This window comes from Gymnoscopelus braueri (assembly GCF_963280865.1).
Source record: "Gymnoscopelus braueri genome assembly, chromosome: 14".
In the NCBI taxonomy this organism is placed as follows: Eukaryota; Metazoa; Chordata; class Actinopteri; order Myctophiformes; family Myctophidae; genus Gymnoscopelus; species Gymnoscopelus braueri.
The window spans coordinates 3,986,138-4,006,306 of record NC_137619.1 but is presented as its reverse complement, the minus strand read 5'-3'; the positions used below and the strand labels follow the sequence as shown (position 1 = coordinate 4,006,306).

General features: G+C 40.7%; 1 protein-coding gene across 1 annotated transcript; it reads right to left on the bottom strand.

Moving 5' to 3' along the window:
* Nucleotides 1–4,244: 4,244 nt before the first annotated feature.
* Nucleotides 4,245–19,566, bottom strand: LOC308100305 (enoyl-CoA hydratase, mitochondrial-like). The gene is made up of 8 exons (XM_080449303.1): nucleotides 19,429–19,566; nucleotides 15,710–15,907; nucleotides 14,145–14,272; nucleotides 12,518–12,617; nucleotides 10,425–10,529; nucleotides 8,121–8,240; nucleotides 5,942–6,009; nucleotides 4,245–5,836 (listed from the first exon to the last, which is right to left on the bottom strand). The coding sequence occupies exons 1-8, from the start codon at nucleotides 19,514–19,516 to the stop codon at nucleotides 5,771–5,773; spliced, it is 873 nt and encodes a 290-aa protein (XP_080305429.1). The 5' UTR covers nucleotides 19,517–19,566; the 3' UTR covers nucleotides 4,245–5,770.
* Between the last annotated feature and the right edge of the window lie 603 nt (nucleotides 19,567–20,169).

The window sequence follows — 20,169 nt, the reverse complement described above, 5'->3', positions numbered from 1 at the left end:
ATCTCGGAGATCCACATGATTAAACCTTTTTTTTTTTTGTACTTATCTTAACCCACTGAAGCGGAAATGACCATATCAAAAACCCAGAGGGGTTTCATACAGGTGTAAGCATTGACATGTTGGTGTGGCGTGTTCCGCAAGACTGTGCGAACAACAGTGATACAAGATAATAATAGAGAATAATGGATCGTAATGAAATATAAATGATAACAATAAGATACACACACACACTAACCTTAAAAAAATAAAACATGTATTCAGAATAACAGAATATAGTTATTTTTTACAGATTTAAAGAATGTGCATTAAGGTAAGATATACACGTGTATACAAATAAATTGACAAATATAACTGATGTAGCCATCAGTTATATTTGTCAATTTATTTATTTATTTATATAGTAATGTGATCAAGAGGTAACTTCAGACTCCATTCCAATTGGCTATACGATTGCCTCTCAAGGTTTGTGGGAGGGGCCCGTTTTGCACAAAATGCCACAAATCCTGAACAGTGTCCGATTGGCATTGTTTCAAATTGGCCTCATGGAGGCGCTATAGAACAGGTCACAACACAGCTCTGGGTAGGCAACCCAGCCTGGCGGGGATCTGCACTCAAGAGGAAGCACACTTTTCTAGTTTTAATTGGATGATGTTTTTTGTGGTTTAGTTTTTGTTCGTTTTGTTCTCGTCATCATTCGGGGGCTCTGACAGTCGCAGGGGGAATACAAAAACAATAAAATAACTGGATTGGATTTGTTGGTTTCCTCCGTCCCATTTATTTATTTATTATTTTAAGCCATTTCGCAATAGTTGGGCGGCCGCAGCCAGAGGTTCTGGTCATTTGGGGGTTCATGAAATGGAAAAGTGTGATCTATGCCATGTGTCTGCTGTATTGTGCACAGACTATACTCACTGTATCCATAGTGCAACTATGCTGCAATAATAACAGAAAAGGTTTGGGCCGCTTCGCGGCCCTCACATCTAGGCCCGATCATATCACAGTCCATCACAGTCCATATTTGGCAGTGGTAGCTGCATTGGAAAGTCCTTATGGTTATGACTGATCATGGTAATCGACTAATCGAATAAAAAGATACTGCGGCCAGAAAGAAGGAAATCTGCTGTGGCTAAAATGTTAAGATGTAGTAGGAAATGTAGTTTTATATTAACCGTACAATATGTTAAGTACATTGAAGGCGGGGAAAGAAGCCTATATTATAGCCAGAGCTCTGATCAACAGTCTGGGGCAGGTTTCGAGGCAAGTGGAGTGATCGTGTGTTGAGCAACCCCGGACATATTTTGGAGGTCATTTCAATTAAGGTAGTAGGATGTGGAAACAATGCAACGTCAGTTATAGTGTTAATATGAATATGATATTTGAGTTTTTATGAGTGCCCTCAAGTGAAGGTATCCGATTCTAACATCATGCAACAAGTGGATGAGAGTTTCTGTAATACTTAGTGGTTGTGGGAATATACTATCCATAGGGTTTCACTATGATCAGCATTTTGCAAGCATTGTTTTCCATAGTAACGGTCACTCATTTTGTCATGTCTCAACTATTTACTTGCCTTCCTTCCTTTCTTGCTTGCCATCTGAGCTAAATATTTCAACTGTAATAGATGTTTCTCTGTGTGCTACATTTATTTTGACAGACAATTATTTGCGACAATTTCTAATTAATTTTGCTGAATAAATATTACTGCTGCAAAGCCAAGAACTAGACCGAATACACTTCACACTTCACACATCACATGCTAGCCTTTGCAAGATTTAATTTTTCAGATAAATGTTTTGTTTACTTTTGTTCGCAGTACATGTAATAATAATATTATAGTATTTCATTGCTAAATAGAAAAAAAATCACACCCAGTGTGAAGTGGGCGGTGTGGTCATCACAGTGGTCATCATAGTGATGGAAGCTCACTTCCAAAAAAGATGATTTTTGGAAGTGCATAATCCTATTTATAGGTTATTAATGTCATCATGTGTCTCGCTAGCCAATCACAGTGCTGAATAGAGTCAGCCAATAGAGTCAGCCAATCACAGTACAGCTAGGGGTCTACTAATGAGCCAATCACAGTGCAGGAAACTAATACTAATGAGGTGTCCCAACCCCACTTATAGGGGCGGCTACACCGCCCAAGAATTGATACATTCAAAAACATCTTGTAACTCGGTCAATAGTTCCCGTTTACTAAAACCTTTTGACAAAAACATATTTATACTGTATACAATATATATATTGATATTGTAATTTATGTATTCTGCAGAATATTACAGAAAGTCCAAGTGAGCTAGATTTAGGCATCTATAATAAATCATAACATTCCACGTTATTACTAATACCTTCATTTTGACAAAATATATTTGCAACATTTATAATGATCACTACAGTCAAGTGTACTAGATGAGATTTTCAACAACTGTATCGTGAAGCTATAAAAGAATAGACACTGACAATATTTTGACTGTAATAAGAAATTAAAAAAGGTTAACAATTCTCACTAAAGGCTGTAGCCTTTAAATGAAGGAAACTGCATTATCATAATCCTTTGATAACATGTTTTTTACAATATAAAAGCAAAGGTTATTTTGCTGCTACATTGTTATAACACATACTTCAATTAAGCTTTATTCTTCCTCTAAACAACACGTGCAAATATAAGGAGATGGGTTCATTTAGTTCTGTATATAGCAGTGTACTGCCATCTAGTGGTGTTGACTGCTCATTTCAGGGATTTCTGATATGCACACCTGCACACAGGCTGAGCTGGATAAGGTTCAAGTTGTATTATACATACTGTATACTGTTCAATATACACTGAATTTGACAACCCAATTAGCAGGAAACAAATAACAACCATCCAAATGTGAGTGGAATGAACTCACCTTTAACCAGTTAATGACCGACATAACTTCAAATAAGTCACTTAACCAATTTAGACCGGGAACGCGTCTGTGTCATTTTAAGATTTCTTTGGGCTATTCAAAAATAGCAGATATACAAGCTTGTAGATCTGCTATTTTTGAAAAATCGTGAAAAACTGTATTTTTAAAGCGAACATTTGTAACTCTGTAAATCTTTGCTTCTGAGGATTCTACAAATGTCTTCTAAATCTTAAGTTTTTTGAAAAAACATATTTGCTATTCTATCAGTGGTTCTCAAAAATGATATGGCCGTGGACCCCCATCTCAAAATATGTTGTTCCAGGGACCCCACCGGAAGTTGTAAGAGTCAAAAATGTTCGCTTTAAAAAATATATAGAAAGATTTGCACACATTTTCACAATTTTTCAAAAATAGCAATCTACAAGCTCATAGCGCGGCACAAGCTTGTAGATCTGCTATTTTTGAATAGCCTACGAAATCTTACAATGACAGAGATGCGTTCCCAGTCTTAAAGGGTTAACCAATGCAGAATCACCAGGTGAGAAACATTACCTGCACTACTGAAGTCACACCAATTGGGAAGGAACATCTTATTCTTCATTTAATAAAGATCGGATGGGAGCAGCATGGCTCCCATGTGGACCTGTGACATTTAGTTTTGTGCGACTCTTAAATTTGGGGACGTTTTCAGCCCGATCCGAGACCCATTGACTTCCATTGTAAAACTAAAGTTAAAGGGACACTTCACCCCCAAAAAAACTTTGTTTCAATCTGCTGCTGGTCATCAAATTATTGTCTTAGGAATGAGACAAAAAACTAAAAAAATATCCATGAATTCAAGTCTCCACGGGGTGACTAATCCATTGAAACAAAGTTTTTTTGGGGTGAAGTGTCCCTTTAAAGGAGTAGTTCGTCCGAGGACGACCTAGAAAGAGTTCACCCAAAAAAAATTACACACTACACAAAGCCTTGAATTCATGGAGATTTTTTTTTATTTGATGACCGGCAGAGACTCCTCTCCTACCGGCTGGTCATCAAATTATTGGCTTAGGAATGTGACAATTTTTTTTGGAGTGAACGAAATATTTCAAAATAGGTCAAATAAATAAATGAAAATATATATATTTTAAATGGTGGAGGTACTTCATGTGGACCACAGGCAGGGTGCACAAGAAGTGTGGTGCTCATGGTCCAGCAGTTTTTCAGATTAGCTCCGGGTACACATACATATAGAGTAGACACACAGATGGACTAACAGCTCCACCAAAGCCACACATTAAAAGTCCATTACATTATACCACAGGGATTAAAAGGCATTCCTTCATTTAACCTCCAATTAATTGCCCACTCAAGTTACTCAAAACCACAACAAGATTTATTTGCAAAAATGTACATATTGTAGGAAAAGGGCATTTGCCTACAATGTAGGCATCGATTTGACAGTGAAAATAAAAGGCAACGTCACTCTTCGTCATCATGAGCCAGTAGCTCCATATCACTAGCTATGACAAAATATTGCAAACGGTTTGTTAAATAGAAACATACAGCACTACTGTACGCAGAGAGAGCTTTTAGGGTGCATTCACAGACGAGGGTGCAAATGTGTGTAGTCTCATAACTCATTGAGTGCCAGAATGAATGAATTAAGTCAGCCAGTGCCAGAGTTTTGACTAATCTTTCGAGACCCACAGAATATGTTTTTTCTATGATGATTTAAACACCAGATGTCTGAGGGGGAAAGACCAGAGTCTCTTCTTTCATCCATTGAATATAGCTTGTTTTGACCCAAAACGCAATCTGGGGGAAATGAACCAGAGAAAAATATATTTTTTATAAATCCTATAACATTGGACCAGACTGGCTGAATTGTTTTTAGATCACGTGATTTCCAGGGTGTATTCTTCATCGGGGAGTTCTAGGATCACTCGCAGGTTGCGGAAGAGCGCCCTCTATCGTAAAATCACTGAAAACACTGAATGACGTCCATTAGACCCCTTAACAGACGACGTCACACCGATAAGAACCAGTATGCGCTCGCAGCCCGGCACCAAATGAACCCCATTCTATCATGTCTTGCTATAGGACGCGCCTCACTAGCCAACGCACAAGAGGAGGCTGAATGAACTGAAACCAGCAAAACCCAGAAACAACATGTTGGGGAATTGATTGCATGAACCAATCACCTGTGCGTCCGGTCTCAATGTTGGTTAAAGGTAGGGTAAGTGATTTGCGTTGGTTAAAATAATTGTTAAATAGCTCTATATTCTGATAGTACTCATTGCTATAGAGTGTTTGTTCAGTATTAGGAGTCTCCTTGTCTCTCCACCTCTTTATTAAACAGAAAATGCATTTTCGTTTCAGTTTCAGTTTCATTTCCAATTTTATCCAACCAGGACAGAGAACTCAATCAGGATATAGATTAAACAAGTGAAATTGGAAGTGATGACACTAAGAAATGAGCAGACAAAATTGGAACTGGAACACTATACAAATTAAGCTTAAAAATTGGTACTTTCTCCTGATTGGCTGAGATTTTGACACCTACCGAAAAATGTATTCTCTGTTTATTAAAGAGCTGGAGAGACAGGGAGACATCTGTTACTGAACAAACACTCTATAGCAATGATTACTATCAGAATATAGTATTTTAACCTTTTAACAAAATACTTTTTGTTTTAACCAAAAAATATCACTTACCCTACCTTTAACCAAGAATTGGTCTATTGACGTCAATGGCACTCAATGAGTTAATGCCTTAATTTTGTTTTATGATTTTTAGCAGCATTTCGAGAGAGTTCATTTGAGCTCAGCTTGTTACACTCATTGCACGACACGGTGTAATGCAGTAAATCAGGCATGAGTCAAATATTTTCCACTCTTTAATCGTCCTGGAAGATGGCCTTTCTCTTCTCCACGAAGGCCGTCATGCCTTCCTTGCGATCGTTCTGTCGGGGTAAAACACAGACACACACACACAAAGGTCAAACTTAAAACCCCGCTCCGGGGTCACAGCGTCGCTCATGCAATGTCAGATACACATTTGTACTAACCAAGGCGAAGGTCGAGTGGAACAGCCGCTTCTCCAACCGATTCCCCTCGGCCAGGGTCAGCTCATACGCTGCAACCACACATCGGTCAGTTAAGGCAGGTACACATTGCAGGACCTTAAAGTGCTCGGGGGGTTATCTGATCGTTAAGCATTACACACTGCAGGAGTTTATTTCTTGAAATCGGCTGTCATAATATCGTTGTGGTCTTCACAACAGGATTGATCCCCGACAAGGGCTGACACACTGTAGGATAGTTCACTAGGATGCTATCTCCAGAGTCAGACCCAATACATACATTTGAGTTTATTCCAATTCATTTTAATCAACGTATCCCGTGATATGCCTCTCTCCCTCTCCCCCCTCTCTCGCTCTTTCTCTCTCTCTCTCTCTCTCCCTCTCTCTCTCTCTCCCTCTCTCGCAGTCAAGTGCGCAGAAGCCGTCAGTGACAGCGTTGCCATGTCCGCTTATTATAAGCGACTTTGGGCTTGTTTTTCTGTAGAGTTGCTTGTAAATATTGGTTGTTGCGGGGTGCATTTTTTGGGCTTATTTGTGTAGTTGCTTATTTGGCCTTGTTTCCTAATGTTGTTTAAACCAGTGGTTTAAACAACACATAATATGTATTTGTCCGCAGACCCCCCTTCTGTAAATATGTTGTGCCATCACTGACCCCCATACAAGATTTGTGTGGATTTGGAAAATATTCCACAATTTTCTCAAGATTTTTATTTGAAAATAGCTGCGACGCGTTGTGAGCTTGTAGATCGGCTATTTTCAAATATCCAATGTATTTGTAAATAGGTTTAAAGTGCTCAAGTGGCATTTTCTTGGGCTTGTTTTCATAGACCTGGTTGCTTATTTCTCTCGCAACATCTGGCAACGCTGTTCATAACAGCGTGCACATGCTGCACGCGCACACACACACACACACACACACACACACACACACAGAGCTCGCTCTTGCTCTCACTCTCTGTCTGTCTGTCTGTCTGTCTGTCTGTCTGTCTCTCTCTCTCTCTCTCTGTACAATTCCTCTAAAATAAACAGCCCACCAGGCTCGCTCACTCTCTCATTTTGTTTTATAATGTTAACTTAATACAGGACTGGACGGTAATATTGCGGTAGGGACTGTTTGTTGTGGTCAGATCCAGCGACGCTCCCCTGGCCACGGTGGCTGTAATGTGCTCTCATTGGCTGTAGCGTGGATCTCCTCGCAGACCCTTTCATAATGTATGATACTGTCCGATCTCCTGTCTGGGACAGAGCTGAATATCTAACATGGTAGTTATCTGAAAACGGTCGGAAAGCCGTCGCAGAGCGGATAATCGCGGCCACATCGTCTCGCGGAACCTTTCACACAGAGCGAGCATTATCTCGCAGATCAAAGGCCGATCTGCGTCAGATCGGGAGGTTTTGTCGGCGAGCGCCAAAAAATTTCGGCGACAGCAATATCGGACCCAATCTCCTGCAATGTGTACGGGCCCTTAGTCATACAAAATACAGCTACACAAACTAGGTCAGTTCACCCATTACGGCCTGAGTCCGATTCTTAAAAGGTTTTCTAAATCCTAACAGATTTTTGAAAAATATATAAAACTTATTTTTTTACGATTTTTCAAAAATAGCAGATCGTACTCGGTGCCTCGCTATGAGCTTGTAGATCTGCTATTTTTGAATAGCCAAAGAAATCTAAAGTGACACAGATGCGTTCCAGGTCTTAATGGGTTAACCCATTAAAACCAGGAAAGAATCTCTGTCATTTTTCATTTTACTACCTTTTTCAGAAAACTCTCAGGATTTAGGACAGTGGTTTAGAACTGTGGTTCTCAAAAAATAGCAGATATACAAGCTCACAGCGCGTCACTTTGTGCCGCGCTGCTAGCTTTCACATCTGCTATTTTTTTACATTTCTTAAATAAATCTTGGAAGTGTTTGAAAATGTTGAATAGTTTAGATTTTTTTTTTTTTTTTTAACACAAATCTTCTCTTCTGGAGGGGTCCCTGGCACAAAACATTTTCAGACAAGGGTCCACGGATGCCAAATACATACAACTTTGGGGGTCCTTTGAGAACTACTGATTTAGAAGGCGTTTGTAGAATAGGCCTCATGTCTTAATGAGTTAACAAGTTGTTGGTTGGTTTTGCGATGGCCATCAGAGAACTAAAGTAAAAGCTCACACACCTGCGTTGACAGCCTCCTTGGCCATGGCTGAAACCAGCTTGGAATTGGCTGCAATTTTCTCCCCACATTTGATGGCTTCCGGCACCAGCTGGTCCACCGGATGGATTTTACTCACCAGACCTGAAGAACAGAAATGCTGTTTTAATCTGTGTGTGAAGTAGAGGCATTTAAAGATTGACTAAACTCACCATACGATTCCAATCATGATACTAGGTTCACGATACAATTTGCCAAAATCTTTTAAACAAAAATTTCCAGACAAAAATGGCTGTTTTCTCTTATCTTTTCAATACAGCAGCAAATGACTGAAAACTACTTTTTTAATCAATTCTCTCACAAAGATCCTGTATTTTCCCTCTGCTGTTTGCATCGCGATACATTTTTTATTAACTCATTCACTGCGTCAGCCCAGACTGCCAGGATTTTGTGATTTTCTTACCATTTCAAGTAGTCACAGAATATTTATCTCCAGTATGATCGATCCCCTGATGATTGCTAATCACAGAGGGTTTCACTGTGATTCCGTGGAAAAAAGAAAAATGTCATCGCGATTCCCAGTCGCTTGTTATACCCAGTTGAAAATAGCATGTTTTGCTCAAAAATACATAGTAAAACACAGGAGCCGAGATTCAGAATATTTCCTTGACACATCGGGTGCCAAACACGGTCTGAACCGTGTTTTCAGTCTTTTTGTTTTTTTCCACACGGGAGGGGCTGGAGCAGCTCTGGAATCACCCACGGTGATTCTGAGAAGGAAGGGCCTTATAGATCACCGTGCCAAAAAACATGGCTCCCCATCTCCTTCTCTAAAACCCCTATAACTCCGAAACTTTTTACGCTGGGGAAAAATAACTCATTTTGTATGCACGATCGCTCCGCCATTGTTACTCGTGTGAGAGATGTTATCGTTCCAGGCGTTAGCCAGGACCATCGGGCAAAATGGAGGCATGCTTTTTTTCACATGGAATGCACGTCGTGGAGTCTACAGCTTAAACAGCGCCGCGCAGCTCAACGGTGAGATTTTGGCACCGAACGTAATCTGTTAATATAAAATGCTGGCACCCAATGTGTTAATATTTTAACCAGGAAGTGAATGGAGCAGAAAATCTTTGGATCGCGTTATCTCCTGGTTCAGTGTGAAAAACTAAGAAAAAACTAAGAAAAAATTGGCAGGGAATGAGTTAAATCGATTTAAATTGTCACCAGTTTGAATCGATTTTATATCGATTTACGATAAATCGTTGCATGCCCTAGTGTGCAGGTACGGGTGAACAGGCCTAATTCAGTCTTCTATATTTGATTTCACAACAAAAAGCATATTATATCGGCTGACAAGTTCCATTAGTTGAACAAAATCATTCCCTCTCAGTCAGTATGGACTACCATGGTCAGAACCTGTGTCTAGTCAAGTGAAAGTATATATGTTACAGGGAAAATGGCATTCCAGGGAAATTGAAAGGGGTACGCTTGTTTTCATGCCCCTCATGCAATTCTGTAGAATCAACGCTAGAGGGCAATGCAAGCCAGACATGAGCCCCACACCACACACGCACGCATGCACAAACCAGCACGCACACACGCATGCGCACACGCGCGCGTGTACACATACACACACACACACACACACACACACACACACACACACACACACACACACTCCAGGGGGCGGGCCTGGCTGGCTATGTTAGTGCAGTGAGTGGCACTTGGGGCAAACGCAGTCCCCACACAACATCATTTACGATTCTGTGCCTATCGGTACATAACTCGGACGGCGCTTAAGTCGACTAGCAGACCATCGGCCGGTCGTCGCGGGCACTCGCGCCTGGAGGCGCTCGGGCGCGACTCCTCGGCCTCAAGGTCTGCTAAGTCGGAGCGCCTTCCGTCATGGTCCAAAACTATACTTTATCAGCGAAAAAAAAGTAGTCCGCGGTTGTTTGAAAAAGTAATGTCCCAAGCTGGAGTCAAACCCCGGCTTCCAGTGGTAGTGGGTGGGGAGTCCAATGATTATCGAAGTGCGCCACTGAGGCTTGTACTAGTGGTGCAAAGTAACAAAGTAGATTTACTCAAGTACAATTTTGAGGTATTCGTACTTTACTTGAGTATTTCTCTCATATTATCCATTTTATTTTCAGCGTTCCCCTAGCGTAGCTTCCTGGTTAGTATGTTGTTGTTGTGGTCGTCGTCCTCGCATCAAAGCCCCGCCTCGCAGCACCGCCCTGTGCCTATAAAACAAGCGCTCCCCTGTCAATTTCCCTGGAATGCCATTTTCCCTGTGACATATATAATGACAGGTCTTTGAGTTACCTGACTGCTTGGCCTCCTGAGCATTAATCTTATCTCCTGTCAATACCATCTCCATGGCCAGGGATTTCCCCACGGCACGGGTGAGTCGCTGAGTTCCACCGGCTCCTGCAGTCACACAAAAAAGCACAAAACTCATGTCAAAGTGCAGTACAACCACCTGAAACATGGGGGTCTAAATCAAGGGTCTTCCAACAGGGGGACCGGGACCCCTAGGGGGTCCTCAGAGTAACTACAACTACGCCAAATCTTTGTGTAATAGCCTTTTTTTTTTACATTAACCACTTGAACATTAGCCGAAAATAGCAGATCTACAAGCTCACAACGCCTCGCGGTGCGAGGCGTTGTGAGCTTGTAGATCTGCTATTTTCAAAGAGGTGTTGGTCTAGAGGGAAAAAAGAGCAGACTAAGTACAGGGCCAAAGGTCAATTTTTACAAAGTATTGAAGGTTTAAGTGGTTAAATGTCTGAGAAGACACATTTAAAGGGGTAGTTCACCCCCAAAATAACTTTTTTTCTATTGATTACTGACCATCTGGAGCCTTGAATTCATAGATATTTTTTTGTTTTTGTCACATTCCTAAGCCAATAATTTGATTATAATAAATTTGTCCCCATTGATTCCGGTAGGAGACACAAATGCATTTGTGTCTCCTACCGGAATCAATGGGGCTAAATTTATTATAATCAAATAATAAAGGAAGGAATGCGACAAAAACAAAAAAATATCCATGAATTCAAGGCTCCATGGGGTGAGTAATCAATAGAAAAAAAGTTATTTGGGGGGTGAACTACCCCTTTAACATGAATACAATATGTAGTCAGGGGGTCCCTGCTTCATCCCTCTCTCTCAGCTAGGGGGTCCTTGGCCTGAAAAACTTTGAAGACCCTGGTCTAAATGTCTCAGTTGAAGAACAGGGAGAACCACCTCTGACCGCTGTGACTGCAGATGCACTAGTTATATTGTTATTGACATACAGTACACTACCATACAGATTGGCTAAAATGTTTTATTCGTTACCCTCTTCATTGTACGATGAATAGCAAAAATAGCCGATCTGCAAGCTCACATCGCGTCACATTGCGACGTGTTGTGAGCTTGTAGATCATACATGGGCAACTGGCGGCCCCGGGGGCCACATGCGGCCCCCACCTTCACTTAATGCGGTCCGCAGGTTAATATCAAAATAGTGATATATTATTGATTTCAGCTGTTATGATTCCTAACATGCAAACATGACCCTCATTAAATACTTCAGTCTATATTAGTAGCTTAACGACTAGTATCAAAAATGATATTGTCTATTTTTATGTCCAATGTATTTGTATACTTAAGTATAACTAAATGCATTTGAAATTAAATAAAAATTTAACTTTTCAGGATTCCAATTCAAAAATAGCAAAAACAGCAGATCTACAAGCTCAAAACGCATCGCTGTGCGACGCATTTTGAGCTTGTAGGTCGGCTATTTTTGCTGCTTTTGTGTGACATACAGTAGAATGGCGAGTATGTGCAATGTGGCCCCCTGGAGTAAGTGTGGAAATATAGTGGCCCTTTCCATCATCAAAGTTGCATCACCCCTGTTGTAGATAATGCCATTTTGGAAAAGTCGGATAATTTTTCACAACACTTGCTTGTAATGACATCAGGGTTGCCAGATCTGCTTATTATAACTTCCCTGCAAGATTTTATTTGAAAATAGCAGATCTACAAGCTCACAAGCTGGTAGATCTGCCATTTTCAAATAACTGATGCATATGTTAAAGTGCTATATGTTAAAGTGCTCATGTGGCCCATAGTCGCTTCTTTTGGGCTGGTTTTCCTAGACCCGGTTGCTTGTTTCTCTCACAGAATCTGGCAACACCGAATGACATGTCCAAAATAGGGACGACAGGATTACAGTGGTTAAAATAAGTTCAGAATTAATATACTATGATAACTATAAAGCTAACTATAACTATATCGTTCACCATTGTATTTTCTTTTTGTTATAGTTGGTGTGAACTCTGCCATGACGATTTTTAAAACTATAGTTATCGTTATAGTGCTCAGTGTGAACTGCTCCTTTAAATGTGAAAGACAGCAGAAAGCCTTACCAGGAATGGTACCCAGCAGAATCTCTGGTTGTCCAAACTGAGCCTTCTCTCCAGCATAAATGATGTCACACATCATGGCCAGCTCACAGCCCCCACCCAGCTGAAAGCACACAAACCATCAGAGACATTTAAGAGAAAGTTTCCAATTGATTTTCTGCCAATATGAAAGATTTCTCCTGTGAAACCTTAAAGGGATAGTTCACGTTTTTTCTATGGATTAGTCCCCCCATGGAGACTTGAATTCATGGATATTTTTTTGCCAACATTTTGATGACCAGCCGCGGTTACGGTAGGAGACACAAAGAGTCTCCTTTGTATCTCCTACCGGAACCGCCTACCGGAACCGCTGGTCATCAAAATATTGGCTTAGGAATGCGCCATGAATTCAAGTCTCCTGAGCGGGCTAATCGATAGGAAAAAAAAAAGAAATAGGGGTTGAACTAAGACTCTACTTGATTATGAAATGCCCATGAAGCTCCTGACGGGCATTTGGATACAATCCATAAAGCCTTTCTCTGCATTCCTTCTATTCCAACGATGCATTTTGCGGGAAAGCGTCAGCCTGGCAATGCCATTCATATCTTTAAGTCAAGTCATCTTTATTTTTGACATAAACACAGTTAACAAGGACAAACGTCCCGAGTGTAGTGGCTCAAAAACCGGGTTGTAATTTTCCCATTCGCAGATTTTACACCAGTAAAACCTTTCAGCAAAACCTCAGCAGCATTTCAGATTATGACTTTTCAGTTAGTTAGGCTCCTAACAGGAACATCAGCTCTACAACAAATATATGGAGATAATGATGAAAATAGTGATAGTGTTCCCTTGAAGTTTAACCCATTAAGACCGTCAATCTGTCATTTTAGATTTGAACCACTTTAAAAAAAACATTTTATACTTTGGGCTAATCAAAAATAGCAGATATACAAGCTCATGGCACCTTGTAGATCTGCTATTTTTGAAAAATCATGAGAAGTTGTGCAAATCTTTGAATATATATTTTTTGTTGTTTCAGAAAACTGTTAAGATTTAGAAGACATGTGTAGAATCCCCCAGAAGCAAAGATTTGAGTTAAAAATGTTATATATATATTCAAAGATTTGCACACATTTTCACAATTAACACCAGAGTGCCACCAAGTGCCAGAGGTTTTTTTAAATCAGGGAACATCCAGTGCCACCGTTCTTACCATTTACGCTGATATGTTTAGATCTGTAGACGCCTCCACGAGGACCCGGAGGTAAACTAAGGGTGCGTGCGTGATGGTCGAGGGTCCCGTCTAACGACTGGAACAATAATATTTCTAACGCGATCCGCCATTGCAGAGTGATCGTGCGTCGAAAATGGCTTGTTTTCACCACACGGTAAAAATACATTTGTACACACGATCTACGAAGATCTACGGTTATGGCACTCGACGGGTGTATTTGCAAAACCGTAGATCCTCGTGTTTGGCACTCAATGTGTTAAAATAAGAAAAATAGCAGATCTACAAGCTCGCCATTTTTGAATAGCCCAAAGTATGAAATAATGGTTCTAGCTAAAGATCTTAACTGACACAGAATGCGTTCCCAGATTGAACGGGTGTTTAAGGTCCTTTAGAGTAGATGAATTGGGAGAGACTCACGGCAAACCCGTTGACGGCGGCGATCACAGGCTTCCTGGCGACAGACACCCTGTTCCAGTGAGCCAGGAAGTTCCCCCCGTAACACTCCTGGAAGGTTCGGTTCTGCATCTCTTTGATGTCGGCCCCCGCTGATCAATACAGAGATTAAACCACATTATTAACCATCACCCTCTGATCAATACAGAGATTAAACCACATTATTAACCACAGCATTCCTGTTTCGGGCATTACTATCATTATAGGCAAAAATCTTGCAAAGGTTTACACAAATATCCGATCTGGAAGCTTTGATCGGCCTATTTGTGTGGCGTCGGTTGAATAGTGTAGCATAGTGTAAAATAGGGCTTAACTCATTGACTGCCAGAGTTAAAACCTCGTTCATAGCAGCCCTTGCCAGCGATTTTCGTGTTTTTTTGTTTCGTTATTTTGTTATTTAATTCACATATAGAAAGTCAGGCTGGACATTTGAATCGTTTTGATCGTTCCACCACTAGAGAGCAGCACACACCAGGTTGATCAGCTTGCGGACACACTCGCCCCCCCCCCCCCACACCCACTCACACAGTCAAACACATGAACCGGATGTGAAATGGTGTCAGATTCTCTGATCGGCGAAAATTACGATGTGATACACGACGGGGATGACTGTTCGTCACCCAGACCATAGATTATAGGAGGGGAGGTCTCCGACCGTTTTTTATAGCGTGTGAAAAACCGTTTGTTTCCCTATTATGGTCGAAAATGACTGGGGGGAAAAAATTAAAACCGGAAACGGAACCCAAGTCATGAAACCGGATGCAGTGGTGGGTGAAGTAAGTGGAACCTGAAACTTAGACTGTTTCATTACAGAATAGCGTGATCAGAGCATAATGATCAATAAAGACCATAGATTTATTAGATCGCATTAATGCGATAATGGCGGCCTATGAGTTAAGGATTAGTTCACCCAAATAAATACCTATTTTCTATCAATAACAGACCCCACGAAGCCTTGAACTCATGGAGATTTTTTTGATTTGTCGCATTCCTAAGGCAGACCGGCAGAGTCTCCGATGACCGATGTCATCAAATTATCGGCTTAGGAATACGACAAATACAAAAATCTTCCACTCCTTTAAGTGGTTACATGGACTATTCTTGATGTTACCATTGCATTTGCTACGGTGTTAGTCTTCACCATATTTACAAACTGAGCCGCTTCATGGAGTAGATAAATATGTCTATATGGTATTTGATCATTTGTGAAGATAATTGGGTGTTTTTGAAGGTGTTTCCCTGTCTCGGGAAGATGCTCCAAATATCACCTTGGTTCTGATTAAATAAATACACGATGGAAACCTGATGTCCAAAACTTTTCAGGATTCAAATTCAAAAACAGCTAAAGTAGCAGATCTACAAGCTCAAAACGCACCGCGATTTTGATGCTCTTGTGTGATGCTGTAGTGTGATTTCTTTACGAAGAAAAACACGAAAAGTTAGAATAAGGAGATAAGAGGTTTCCGCCCTGACAACAACGATAAGATGATATATAACACACAAGATTGTGCAAATTCGAACCATCTTACCAGCGAAGGCCCTCTCACTGCCGGTGATGACGATGGCTCCGATCTCTCCGTCCGCCTCGAAGGCGTCCAGAGCCCGGCCCACCTCCAGCATCAGCCCGTCACACAGAGCGTTGAGGGCTTTGGGCCGGTTCAGCTGGATGAAGCCCACGTTCTGCTTCTCCCCACGCTTCTCCACCAGGATGTATTCATATGGAGTACCTGGGGGGCAACACAGAACAACAGGATGTATTCATATGGAGTACCTGGGGGGCAACACAGAACAACAGGATGTATTCATATGGAGTACCTGGGGGGCAACACAGAACAACAGGATGTATTCATATGGAGTACCTGGGGGGCAACACAGAACAACAGGATGTATTCATATGGAGTACCTGGGGGGCAACACAGAACAACAGGATGTATTCATATGGAGTACCTGGGTGCACATAGAACACAAAAGAAAAAAAAAATTCAAAGGACATTCATAAAATCCAAGAAATTGGACATTTTCATTTTTTTTAACACATTAACTGCCAGAATTATTTTCATATTTTTTTAGCCAGTGCCAGAGTTTTTCATTGGAAAAAAAAAAGTACTCAGGAGCCGAAATACAGCATTTTTAAGTTTTAAGTTAACAAGGAAGTGGATAGGAGTCTAGATCTTCAACTAATCATATCTCCTTGGTCTTTGGGTGAAATTGGAAAAAAAAAACATTAAAAAAAAAAGTCTACGCGATTGGCACGTGGCGGCTTGAAAGCGGTTCGCGTAGATCTACGTGATTGGCAGTCAGTGTGGAGTGAAAAATAGTAGATCTCGTGTTTGCGACACGTGAGCTTGAAGATAGGTTATTTTCACTGGTTTGGGTCCCGAAAATAAATCAAATCTCTTTTGGGTCTTGAGCTATAAAGATTGGGAACGACTGGACCACATATCTGGGATATTGTAATATCAAGATAATATCTGAACTTATACCTGACTGTTGTAGCTGTTCTATTATTTGTCTTTAGCAACTTGGGCATTACTTCTTTTTTTTATTATTCTTTATTTACCCAGGGTAGTAGCTGAGCACAATGCTCATTTCCAGCAACGCCCAGCACGCATATAGACACACACATAGACACACACATAGACACACACACAAACCTGGGAGCTGACCAGTACAACCACAGTCTTATACTGTTCTTCTTCACAGAGGGTTCTGAGGTTGTGACACGCTGCCAGTGGTGGAAAGTAACTAAGTATATTTACTTAAGTACTGTACTTAAGTACAATTTTGAGGTATTTGTACTTTACTTGAGTATTTCCAATTTCCAATACTTTTACTTCTACTCCACTACATCTCGGAGGCAAATATTGTACTTTTACTCCACTACATTTATTTGAAAACTTTAGTTACTAGTTACTTTTCAGATATAAATTATTACATTATGAAACATACATTTACCAATTCAGCCCTATTTTATACCGAGGCAATTTGAAAATAGCCGATCTACAAGCTCACAACGCGTCGCAACGCGACGCGTTGTGAGCTTGTAGATCTGCAATTTTCAAATATTTAGTACTTTTACTTTTCATACTTTAAGTACATTTTGATGCCAATACTTTTGTACTTTTACTCAAGTAAATATTGAATTCTGGACCAATAATTGTAACAGAGTATTTTTATATTGCAGTATTGGTACTTTTACTTAAGTAAAGAATTTGAGTACTTTTTCCACCACTGCACGCTGCATGTCGTGTTTCTAGAGTAAAGGCACCCGTTGTCATTGTGCAACACAAGAAAACATGCATTCCTATCATACACTCGTGAGTGTGGGGTAGACCCCCAAAGTGGTCCGAGCTGAACTGACCTATCCCCATCATAACCCAGGTAATAAAACAAGACATAATGACAAGAAGAATGAATTGAAGTCTTCTTGGTTAATCATTCTAGTAGGACCCTTGTGTCAAGGCCTGTTTAAAGACCATGCCACTGATAGGTCTAGTGGAGCAAAGGCCACCACAAAAACATTATTTTATTTCTTCCATTAAAGACCGGGAACGCATCCGTGTCATTTTTTTGATTTCTTTGGCTATTAAAAAATAGCAGATATATAACGCTCATAGCACGGCACTTGGTGCCACGCTATGAGCTTGTAAATCTGCCCATTTCTTTGAAAAATCATGAACATTTGTGCAAATCATTGAATATATATATTTTAAAGCGAACATTTCAACTCAAGTCTTTGCTTCTGGGGGGATTCTACAAATGTCTTCTAAATCCTAACCGTTTTTTGAAAAAACGTATGTTGCTATAATATCAGTGGTTCTTAAACTTTTTCATGTCAAGGACCACCCAAAATTGTATATATTTGGCCGCGGACCCCCCCCATCTCAAAATATGTTGTTCCAGGGGCAGGGACCCCCAGAAACAAAGATTTGAGTATATATTCAAAGATTTGCACACATTTTCATGATTTCTTTAAAAAAAATAGCAGATCTACAAACTCATAGCGCTGCACTTGGTGCCACGCTATGAGTTTGTAGATCTGCTATTTTTGAATAGCCAAAGAAATCTCAAAATGACACAGATGCGTTCCCAGTCTAGCTAACATAAATCTGTTAAGCTGGAACTTATTTTAACCAATCTGTATGGAAGAGAATGTTAATTCAACATACAGTAGTTGTACATCTGCAGTGGTTGGAGGTGGTGGTCTGTCCCCTGCTCTGCCATTGAGATATTTAGACCCTGGTGTCGGGGGAAGTTGTCGGGGTTTAAGTAGTACTGCCTGAAGCTCATAAGACTAAGATCTACCCCCAGGGCTCAAGTGGGAACTGTGCAAACTGAGCAGCAGAAATCTTCGTCTCTTGTGCAGGACACCGATTCAGGTTTGAATCTCGGATAGAACATAAAAAAAGTTACGGATTGCACCTTTTTAAATGTGCAGTTCTAGTGGTGGTGCAGATTTAACCAGCATCCAGGTCAGAGTTCACACAAAAGTCACCGATCCAGTGCAACGCCTAACATGTGACTAAACTGATGCAAATCTTCACCTCTAGCCCAGTGGTTCTCAAACCTTTTCACGTCAAGGACCCCCAAATTGACACTTATAATAGCCCGCGGACCCCCATTTGAAAATATATGCCAGGGACCCCCATAGGAGAAGATTTGTACGGCTCTAGCAGTACATTTTCAACCATTTTAATTTCAAGGACCCCCAGTTTGACATGCATTTAGGCTACGGACCCCCATGTAATGGCATTTATATCTCTGGGACCCCAATTTATATTGTAAAATCAATGTTAATTTAACTCTGAGAGTGTACAAATGGAACCAAATGGACCCGTCAGGGTCCATTTGGTTCCATTTGTACACTCTCTGAGTTACAGACCCATAAGGGTCCATTTGGTTCCTATTACTATCCTTCAATTAGCTGGGGACCCCCTGGAACCCCCTCAAGTACCCCTGGGACCCCACTGGGGGGGGTGGGGGTTCCAGGGGTCCCCAGCTGAATGACATGTGTCAAGGAGCATGCATCCTTCTGACAGCAAAGGGCTCAGCCAGCAGTACTTGAGTAAATGTACTTAGTTACTTTAATACCCCACTGGTTTTAACAGGGTCAGACTGGTCAGTCTGCTGCTTGTTGACCAGAATGCGTCGCACATGAATGACGTTACTTTAGTGACACTGTGACATTGCACACATAAAGACAATGAAACATGAATAATGCTGTTTAATACATTATAAACACACAGACCTGTAGTGTATGAGCGTGCAGCAACAGGCAGGGTTCTCATAGAGTTCTGCAGCAGAGCCGCAGCGGTTCTTCTGATCAACACAGACATCTTGTTTGTTCTGTTTCTGTCAATGAACTTGCTCCTTCGTCTTCTTCTTCTTCTTCTTCTTCTTCTGGTGGAATGTGGACTTTTCTTTCTTCTTCTCCTTCTTTTTTTGGAGAGGTTTATAAAAGCGCATTATCGCCACCTACTGCATTCGGAGGGCAGACGAGATGAGCCCTTAATAATGAATGCTACTCGTATGCAGTGGTACTCAAATGTTTTACTTAAGTAAAAGTATCAATACTACAATGTAGAAGTACTCTGTTACAAGTAAAAGTCTGGAATTCACTTAAGTAAAAGTACAAAAGTACTTAGTAGTATCAAAATGTACTTAAAGTACCAAAAGTAAAAGTACTAAAATGTTTGAAAATAGCAGATCTACAAGCTCACAACGCGTCGCGATGCAACGCGTTGTGAGCTTGTAGATCTGCTATTTTCAAATAGCCTAGGTATAAAATAGGGCTGAAGTGGTTAATGTCTTATATTGTAATAATTTATATCTGCAAAGTAACTAGTGTGCTTCACAATTGATTGATTGATGTAGTTTATTTAGTAAGACATGAGAATAGTACATGACAGTACATAACAGTACATGGAAGTACAAATTCACAATACAAGGTCTACTAAACTGGAACTCTCATTAAGCACGCAGCTTGTTT

Excerpts from the sequence above, each read along its gene's own strand:
- LOC308100305 (XM_080449303.1), bottom strand. The coding sequence starts at position 19,516 with ATGTCTGTGTTGATCAGAAGAACCGCTGCGGCTCTGCTGCAGAACTCT. Across the intron at positions 14,273-15,709 it reads CAGTGAGAGGGCCTTCGCTG|CGGGGGCCGACATCAAAGAG; the intron begins GTAAGATGGTTC and ends TGTATTGATCAG. Across the intron at positions 8,241-10,424 it reads TCAGGAGGCCAAGCAGTCAG|GTCTGGTGAGTAAAATCCAT; the intron begins GTAACTCAAAGA and ends TCTGTTCTTCAG.